The sequence below is a fragment of the Bidens hawaiensis genome, unplaced genomic scaffold (assembly GCF_021521415.1).
Source record: "Bidens hawaiensis isolate Kalapana, Puna unplaced genomic scaffold, B.hawaiensis_p1.1 tig00050684_1, whole genome shotgun sequence".
NCBI classification, from domain to species: Eukaryota; Viridiplantae; Streptophyta; class Magnoliopsida; order Asterales; family Asteraceae; genus Bidens; species Bidens hawaiensis.
The window spans coordinates 41,002-51,511 of record NW_027499088.1 but is presented as its reverse complement, the minus strand read 5'-3'; the positions used below and the strand labels follow the sequence as shown (position 1 = coordinate 51,511).

Sequence of the window (10,510 nt, the reverse complement as noted above, 5' to 3'; positions counted from 1 at the left end):
TTTATCGTCAGTGCAAGACACGATCATGTGCCTTTTAGTCCCACACTTGTGTGACACCACATTGTAACATGTATCGATATATTTATCAAATCTAAACGACAATTAAACCAACAAATGTAACACAATATGAATGAGAATTTATTAAAATTTTAACAAAATAAAATATTTTCCATATAATATACAAATTTGAGATGTTAGAATTTACAAAAGTTAACTTGAAGACATGATTACAATTTGACAATATATGTGATGATGTTGATTTTGATTACTTTTAAAGTGTTATAAACCTCACATTCAGGATGTGTCATGTCATTGAACCCAACTCATGTGCCACAATCAACAAAAGAAGTTTTAATGAAAGTGGGTGACCTTGACCTTATATATTCTCTCCCGTAACTATCGCTTTAAATTGCATATACATGTCGGTGTATCTTCTAACATTTCCGTACGTCATTAACGTTTTAGGTTTTAAACTGGATCGTTAACCCGAACCCATTATAGTTACAAATGTTATATTGGTTATAATGATAAAAATATTAATCAAGTAAATGATGGTTTCTTTATAGTTGGATTACCTTTAATGAGTACCCACTAGCCACCCACATACAGTGTGAGAGCTAGGCAGCCATACTCGAGTGCATTTAGCAGATGGAGATTAGCTGCAATTTCTACAGTACTCTAGTTATGTCTACTTGCACATGTTTTGATTTAAGTGGTATACAGTTTTAACAAGGTTTGATATAAAAGTCATTTAAAATTGGGAGATTTTTCAGCTCATTAACCAACTTTAATATAATTTTAAGTCCTATACTTAGTTATAATAATTTAACTCTTAATAAGTTACTATGACATTTAGTCAAATTTATAATCTTGTGATCCTTGTTTACATGAAATCCTTTTCAATATTTTATAACTAAGCTTTAACCATCAAATAAACTTCCTTGTCAAAGAAAAATATGTATATTGGTTAGGTATATTCAGTTATTCATACATGATACATGAATGAGTTTTTATGTTACACATACTTTTACTTGTATAGCCAAGAAATAAACAAAAAATTTCTTGTAAGCATATCATTTTCACAATTTTTCATAATTACAACGTACGCCAAGAAATTTCACGCAAACAATTTCTTTTGACAATTTATCGTATTTCAAAAAAAAAACAACAATAAAGTTCTCGTAAGCAATTTATTATCACAATTTACCATATTTTCATTCAAAAGTGTAATATATAACCCACATGTACTTGGTTTTTTCAGGTGTACAAACATTTTTTCAAATACTGTAACTTTTTTCAACAATATGATATTTTTTAAAATACAAAGTATGCCAGATATCATATTCATGGAATACGATTCATTTTCAAGATGCTTTGATGGTGAAATGGTTGACACGCGAGACTCAAAATCTCGTGCTAAAGAGCGTGGAGGTTTGAGTCCTCTTCAAGGCATAATACATTGCAAATATATAATAAATACACAGGATACTCTATGTATTTGGTTTTCCATACATGTATATGTTAGCAATAGTGTATGAACATACCCACAAAGACACATATTTATATTATATATTCTCTAAACAAAAACTCAAATGACAACTCACTAATGGTAGTTTCGTAATTTTTAGTAACATATATGACGTAGTGAATGCTGGGCCTTGCATCCACTGATTTATTTAATACTTTCAAAGCCTAAAGTCCCCACATTTTGTTTCTTAAGTTCTTAACCATTAATTAACAAGATTATTGGCCCATATATGATATATATTATATTATATTATATTAAACACGAGGGTTTATCTTCTTAATATTTACCTAAAATCTTGCAAAGTTTCCAAACTCTTTTTGACAACTGCAATCATGATCCATGCACAAATGTCAAACTTCACAACAGTAGTGTACAAGTCTTTATACCATCCAAAGCTGAAACATACTTATTTAATTCAACACCAACCCCATTTATCTTTCACCAGTAAAAACACACCCAACTAGCCACCTTTAAGATCAACCTTAATACTAATAACATCTTCCATCTTCTACCACAATTCTTGAAAACCAAGAAAATGCATAAAAAATCCAAACTTTTTACACTTTTTTTAATCTTCCTTCTTGTTATTCATTCCAATGGGTCAACCCCATCAAACCCAAATCTCAAAAATGCCTACATTGCCCTTCAAGCATGGAAATCAGCCATTAAAGATGACCCAAAAGGAATCTTGAACTCATGGGTTGGTACAAATGTGTGTGATTACAAAGGTGTGTTTTGTGCAGAGTCATCCACAAGTGGGACAATAGTAGCAGGTATAGATCTCAACCATGGTGGTCTTGAGGGTATTTTGGTCAAAGAACTTTCCCTCCTTAAAGACATGTCTTTGCTTCACCTCAACAGCAACAGATTCTCAGGCACAATCCCAACCACCTTAAAAGACCTTTTTGCCCTCACAGAACTTGACCTCAGTAATAACCTGTTTTCAGGTTCATTTCCTATCACCGCCTTACAAATCCCAAATCTTGTCTATTTAGACCTCAGGTTCAATCTTTTTTCAGGACCAATTCCAGATCTTGTGTTTAATAAAAATCTTGATGCAATATTGCTTAATAACAATAATTTTGATGGTGAAATACCACTAAGTTTAGCTAATTCACCTGCTTCAGTTATTAACTTAGCCAATAATAAGCTTACAGGTGATATACCATTTAGCATAGGCTATTCTAGTCCTGGTTTAAAAGAAATCCTGTTTTTGAATAACCAGTTAACCGGTTGCATACCTCAAGGAATTGGTTTATGGTCCGATTTACAAGTTTTCGACGCGAGTTTCAATTCATTGATGGGTCATTTGCCCGATTCGGTTTCGTGTTTGGAGGATATTGAGGTATTGAATGTGGCGCATAATAAGTTGTCGGGCGAGTTGCCGGATTTGGTTTGCGAGTTGAAGTCCTTGATGAATTTGAGTGTGGCTTATAACTACTTTTCGGGGTTTAGTCAAGAATGTGCTAAGTTGCATGGTAGGAATGTGGTTTTTGATTTTGCGTTGAATTGTATTCCTGGGGGGCCGATGCAGAGGCCTGAGCCGGAGTGTGATATGATTCCGGGTACTAGTTTGAGTTGTTTAAGGATACCATCACTTAAGGATTTGTCTTGTGGAGCATTGCTTGGAATTCTTCATTCATCAAGTCCATGATGAAAGTTGTATATTTTTTGGGTGGAATGTTGTCAAAATTTTGTTGCAAATTGGTTAATGTATTTAGACCTGACTTGGTTACAAAGTGGGATATGATAGTTATGGTTTGTATTATGGTTGTAACTCATTTGTTGTATGAAGGGATGGTAGATCAACCAAGTTATAGGTTTGGTTCTTATTTTTGTATTGAGAAACAAGTGTTTTAGTAGTATACGAAGATATGGAAGAGAATCAAAGCAGCACCGGATAAGTGTGTTATATTAATTCTAATAATTATATTTTATATGTTTTAATCGTTAGTGTGACTTGTTTTAATCGTTCTATCCTTTTCAAGAATAGTCTTTTATCATTATTGGACAACCAAAATGGTACGAAAACAGTGCGAAATAAATGTTGTATCATTCATGACAAATATGGTTGGTTTGCCAGTGTTTTAGTTGCATTATAAATAGGGGTAATTTCATTATACTTTGGGTTGGTAAAAGACGCCACACAAACACAAAAAGTAATTCTTCGTGCAATGTAAGCTAATACAAATGTTAGACTACTAAGTAATTATGCTACTATAACGTAATAGATGACACACAAGTTTCTTTAGCATCTTGCAAACAAAACACAACCCGATGACACACAAGTTTCTTTAGCATCTTGCAAACAAAACACAACCCAACTGCAAAAGTGACATAAGTTGAGACATTGTCAAAAGGTATGCAAAAGCAACAAGGGACTCGCACACTTAAGCTCTTTTCCTGGTAGATACGGTTTTTTTAAGCATGTGTCCGGTCACTAGAATGAAAATAAGAAGTTGATTGATGGACCTGCACATCTTTCAAATTATAATACACTTCCCACTTTCTATGCCATCGATAAGGCTAGTAGAGTGATCGCAATGCTGTATCAAAGAATCATAAGGCTTGACACTACCATATAAGTATAAGAACATAAACACTAACATACTGAAAGAGACTGTAATTAAGTTTTATCTCAAATGTGCACCACAATCCAATTTGAATTGTTTGGACAAATGAGCCACAGCTCACAAGGTTTAAGTGCCTTTAAAACAATTTATCAAATTCAACTCAACACAATCAATATCACTCGAGATACAGAAACTAGCAGCAAAGAATAAGGCAAAATCTGATTCACATCTAGCTTAAAATAAGAGTGCTTTCATGATAAAAACCACAACAAGTGTTGAAAACCACTTTTTGTGCTTCATAAAAGATTATAATGCTAACCTGAGTTCATAAAACACGGTATAATCTTGTATCTAAGAAAATAGATCAAAAACAACAATCGAGCATAATAATCCATCAACTGAAAATAGGAAAAGTAACATCTTTGACAAAAGATAGATAAATTCAAGTTAAAATATAGATAACACAAACCAAACAAAGATAACAAGAATCGAAAACTAAACTCTGCTCGATACGTCAAAAAGGTCCAGTTTAACAACTCAATCTTCATCATCAATGATCTTTGTGCCAAGTCCCTTGAGGCCTTCTGCAGGGATCTCTGCAACAGTTACAAGCGAGTAGAGCTCTTCCTTAGCATCTTCATCATCATTCCTCTTCCTCGCAATCCTAACCCTAACTCTCCTCGGAACACTTCTGATTCCTCTGCTCCACACCTGCTTGTTTAGCTTCACATCCACTCTAACATCAGTGGTGCCCATGGCCTTCTGTGCAAACTTCTTAATCTCCTTAATTGCCTTTGGTGCTTTCTTCTTAAATGTGCTATATCACACAAACAACAACCAATTATTTGTTTGTTCAACATATTCAAAATGCATCCCAATCTAAAATTTTAAGTTTAACTCATAAAATCAACTCAATATTGTGAATTCAAAAACAAAAACACACACACAAATAACTAAAATTTGAGTGCATTTACTAGCACATATGATACTTTAAAACACAAAAAATAGCTTTAGATAACTTCTTAAACGTGCTACACACAAACAACAATCAGTAACTTAATTGTTCAACCTATTGAAAATGCACCATATTAACAAACGATGTTTTAAAGTACCATATAAGCAAGTTTATTCACTTGTATGTAGTTAGATGTGTTTGTTTATGTTTTCAAATTCACTATATTGAATTTAAATGCATTGTTTACAAATAATTACATCTTTGAGCTATCTAACAATATTGAATTAGGATGAATTTTCAGTGTTTTGAAAAAATAAGTAACTAGATGTTTTTTCTGTGATAGCAAGTTTTTTAAAAGACACTTAAAGCTACTACATTGTGATTCAAGTATTATATGGGCTAGGTTTTGCACTTAAAGCCTGAATTGTTTGTGATTGTTGTGTTCTCGATTTCACAATAATTTCCCAACGGATGCATTACCAATTAATAATGAACAAACACGCACAACTAATCCAAACAATCTTGAAAGCAATGCATCCAAACTTAGTATTGTGAACAGAGATCAGAACAAGCACAAATAACTCAAACATAAGAGAAAAAACATAGCAAATACACTACTTTAAAACACAAATAAACAGCAATTAAGTGAATATTCTTGATCTCATTAGCAGCTTTAAATGCCTTTTTTTAACATGTTATCTCACAAACAACAATCAATTACTAATTTCTTCAACATCTTAATCTAATACCGTAAAATAACTTATAAAAAATATGTTTAAACAGTGAATATTAGTAGCTTTAGGTGCCTTTTAAAAAAAATATGCTATCACACAAACAGCAATCAATTATTAATTTCTTCAGCATCTTAATTTAATACTGTAAAATAACTTATAAACAATAATAATAATAATAATAATATACACAGTTAAACAGCAATTAAATAAATACTGGTAAAAAATGAAGCATATGTGTTAGTACCATCCATGAAGGCGTTTGTGGAGGTTAATGGTGTACTCTCTGGTGACAACCTCTTCCTTTCTTCCTTTGGTCTTCTCCACCATTTTCACTCTGCAACTAAACCTTACCTGTAATTAACAATATCAGATCTAAATTGCTATTGTATCGTAGATCGATCATCTATTAACATTTTGTAAGGAGAACGAACCTGTGATTTGTGAGAAGACGAAAACAAAAGCAGCAGATGTGATAATGGATGGATGGAGGCAATAAAAACCCTAACTGGAAGTAGTAGGGTTTGCTTATTGTTTTGGGCTTTTATCACAATCTGCCCGGGTCAACCAAGATAAAGCCCAACGGCCCAAACAGGGAACAATATTATTGGGTCGTATGTTTTAGAATAGAGGTGCACAAAATGCATGGTGTACCCGACCAGAACCGATTTCTATCTGTATCCAACTTGTGGGTACGTCTAGGTATAGGATTTCTCCCAGGAACTGGAAATACCAGGTCAAAACTTGACTGTCCCTATCCGAAAAACCCGGCCAAATACCAGACCCGGTTTTGACTTTTGTTGATCATACTCGGAACCGGTCAAATACCCGACTATACCCCCATTCCAGTTTCTGAAAATACAAGGTTTGTGCACCTCTATTTTAGAATGTTCGATGAAATTTACTTGTGAGCAAAATTACCGTGGTAATCGAATCATAACCGATAATTGACGAGTCTGATATTAACTGAAAACATGTGAAACTGAGCAACCCAGCCATCGGTTGTAGTTAATGTTATGTGTGTTTGGTTAACCGAAATCGAACGGACCTAAAAAAGTTATTAACATGAAAGTTTTGTATGCTAAATTGTTTTTTTAGTTTTTGCTTTATTTGTATGTTATGGTTAATAATTAGATTAATTTTGACACGTACTCGGATTGACAATTCACATGATGAGTAATTGTTTAAAAATAATTAGTACTTAATTTTTATATAATGTTTTTCCAAATAAATTAATGAGGTGAATTACAAAAGTAACTACGCCTCATTTAACTATAACACATCTTAGTGAGTGTGAAGAGTGGAACAACTCGTGCTTACTTGACAACACTTATTTTTTTACACTCAAATTACCATAGCGCCTAGCTTTAGTAGCGGGAATGTTACTTCTAAGAAGGTGTACGTTTTGCTATGAATGTTAAAAAAGATAATAATAAGATGAAGATAGTGTTTCTCTCTTTTTAGCACTATCATGATGACCGTCGCGAGTTTTGAACAAAGTATATCTTGAGTAGGGTTTTGCTAGTTGCGCCAACATTATTTATATTTAATATTTAAATATGTAAACTAATTATTTTACTTAGAAGTATTATATGAACCCAATATTTATTAGTTGCACATGGCATCCGAAATATCAAGGATGAACCTGAACATTATTGAAATGGTATGCAGTATAGGTATATATGGTAGGTTCGCCTAAGTCGTTCTCTTGTTCTATGAATCTAATTTGCATCCCATCCCGTTTTTTAAAACGAAATTGCAATTCTATAATTTCGTGTTCAAAATGTTTTTTTCCATTGAAGTTATTGATAATTGTATTAGTTAATTACTTCTACCATAACAAACATAATAACTCTAAAGAGCTGGTGTAGTCGATCTAATAGTAATCTACCGCATAAATCGATTGAACCGTGGAACGTATTTTTTTTAATTTGAAATTGTTTTCTTATTCTTGCTCGAGCCATATGAGTATTAGGCCAAGACTTCATTGAGCAGAACGATGATTATAGATCCGTTTAATGATTCTAAAGTGAAATTTTTATGTTTTGGTTTAAGATTACCCTTCGATTATTTCACACCCACATATATTGAATATTGAGTGTGAGATTTTTTTTAACAACGTTTGAAACAAACCCCGAAACTTAAGTGAATCTTTTTGAGACGAGATGTCAACCGTTCATAATGATTTTGACGCTCTAAACCTTACTCACATTTCACATAATAACACCATCAAGAAGGAAACTCATCAGTACACTGTGAAACAAAAAACCTATTTAAGTTAGATTTCGAACTTAAAACCATAAACTCTAAAGTGTTAACCATCACACATGTGTTATTTGAGTTAGACTAGAAGTCAATTGCATAAAGTGTGAGATGAAAATACATATACAAGAATCGTGAGATGAAAATACATATACAAGAATCACCCAAAAAATATCTCAATCATTGAGATCTTGTCACGTGATCAACAATTAAGGGTGAGGAAACAACATATCGAATCCTTTATTTTAAATGTCAAGCATAGTACGCCTTTAGTGTTCATATGTCGGCTTATGTTACATTAATAAAACTTAACCGTTGCTTGTGAACAACTCTATACACTGTATGTCTCCCTTGTACTAAACTCTTGTTGCTGCGAGAAGTTAAATGATATGATGCCCTCCATCTCATACACATGCTGACTTGGGTGTCGGAGCGGACTCCCTAGATAACAAAATTTAAAAATAGCAAAAATAATGTTCAAATAATAAATAAATATGAAGTGTTACATAAATTTTGAAAGTGTGCTATAGGTAGAGCCATAGAGGTGGAAAAAACACCCGGTTACGGACCTGACCTGGAACTTATCCCAGTCCTACCCGACCCGCGTGTATGGATCAGGTTTCGGTTTCTCAGAAAAATCGTACCCGGACCAACCTGGACCCACTAGAACCGGTTCCACTCTAACCGGTAAAACCCAATCAAAAACTCGAGCATACCCGGACCGGTTTCTACCGGACCCGGTTTCTACTTTTGCTGACCATATCCGAAACCGTTTCCTACCTAGTTCTGGTTCACAAAGAAACCCGATTAGCCCATCTCTAGCTATAGCTATTAGGTGCAAATATGCAATTTTCCTTTTATTGGTTTTCATAAAGTTAGGCCCATAAAGAGATGAATTTGACTGCATTCTAGTAGTTTTTTAAGCCCACGTCCTTTTGGTTGTAAAGCTTGGTTTGACAATACATTTATCATTAAAATTAAACTAACTGGGCCCATATCATTTCGAAACCCAGATTATGACAAATTAAAGCCAACTTAAATAAATAAATAGAAAATCCACACCTGTTACCATGTTTTTATACTATCTCTGTTAGCTCTGTTCAAACTGTTCGTCATGCGTTCGTCGCTCGCTCGAAAAATGCTTGATCGATTTTGGCACGGTTTGGAAATGAGTTGTTTGGCTCGGTCCGGTTTGAAAACAAACCAAGCACGAGCAAAGCCTCGCTCGGTTCAGTTCGGTTCGTTTTAACTTGAATTATTATATATATATATATATATATATAGATAGATAAAGGATAAAATACAATAATCTCTTATCGTACATTATGTACGCGACACCCTCAACCCTAGATTTCAAAAAAACACGCGGTGGCAAATTTGTAAATTATTTTAAATCGTTTCCATCTTAATTAAACGTTGCATCGATTGAACCATCATCACCGGCGTCATTTGCAGACACACACTTCAATTGATTTTGAATTGAAATACGCCATTTGCAGAAACCCAGTTGCAGACGTTTCATATTTTGTTCATATGATCGAATCGATGATCAAATTGACGGTCGATTGATATTTGTTTGATCATTACGAGATTATATGAAGTGATTTCAGTGTTCAATTTCATATTACATGTGTTTAACTTTTTTTGTTAGTTTAGAAGTTCAGAACTTCTAAACTTTTTTGAACACCCAGAACTTCTTTGAACGTATTAGAACGTTTAAAGATGTTCATTTTTTTGAACACCCAGAACTTCCTTGAACGTATTAGAACGTTTAAAGATGCTCATTTTTTTAACACCCAGAACTTCTTTAAACGTATTAGAACGTTTAAAGATGTTCTTTTATGGTCAGAAATCAGATAACCTTAAAAAAGAAAAGAAAATAAGAACTATTGAACTAAGAATCTTAATCTTAAATATGTATTAACGAAACCTTTAAAAGCTGTCTGATTGCTTTTTACATTCTCTCAAGCCACTAGATTGATTATTTGAAGACTTCTCATGCATTTGACCTGAAATCACAAGTATGTGTCTCATCAAATCCGGATAACCTTAAACGAGTTATAACATCTAATTATATTAAAAATTAATCCCACCAAATATTTGATATGAACATGTCACACCCCAAACTACGGCCTAGGAGTGTGACGCTTATGTTGGTACGACATTTGTAAATAAATCAGAGTTACGTTATTTAGCGGAAGACTTTATAATTTGTGGATTTAAAGTGTAATATTCCAAAAGACGGGATTTAAAATACCCGTTTAGGTTATAACAAAAGTATTACTTGTTTTTAATTACAAACCACCATTTAAGTTTATACAAAACAAAATCAGAGCTATCGGATATATAAGTAGCACTTCGACACTTCAAGCGCTAAACTTGGTAACCTGCAAAATGTAAGAAAATACGTCAGCAATGAATACTGGTGAATATGCTGACGCTAAAATATTTTCTTTTACTT

General features: G+C 33.3%; 1 protein-coding gene and 1 pseudogene across 1 annotated transcript; one reads left to right on the top strand and one right to left on the bottom strand.

The window, feature by feature from the left end:
• Positions 1-1,976: 1,976 nt before the first annotated feature.
• On the top strand, positions 1,977-3,632 carry LOC143598674 (leucine-rich repeat extensin-like protein 2 pseudogene; annotated as a pseudogene).
• Positions 3,633-4,467: 835 nt separating this feature from the next.
• Positions 4,468-6,302, bottom strand: LOC143598673 (large ribosomal subunit protein eL31-like). The gene is made up of 3 exons (XM_077076830.1): positions 6,222-6,302; positions 6,035-6,141; positions 4,468-4,918 (listed from the first exon to the last, which is right to left on the bottom strand). Exons 2-3 carry the CDS (start codon positions 6,115-6,117, stop codon positions 4,639-4,641), a joined length of 363 nt encoding a protein of 120 aa, XP_076932945.1. The 5' UTR covers positions 6,118-6,141; positions 6,222-6,302; the 3' UTR covers positions 4,468-4,638.
• Between the last annotated feature and the right edge of the window lie 4,208 nt (positions 6,303-10,510).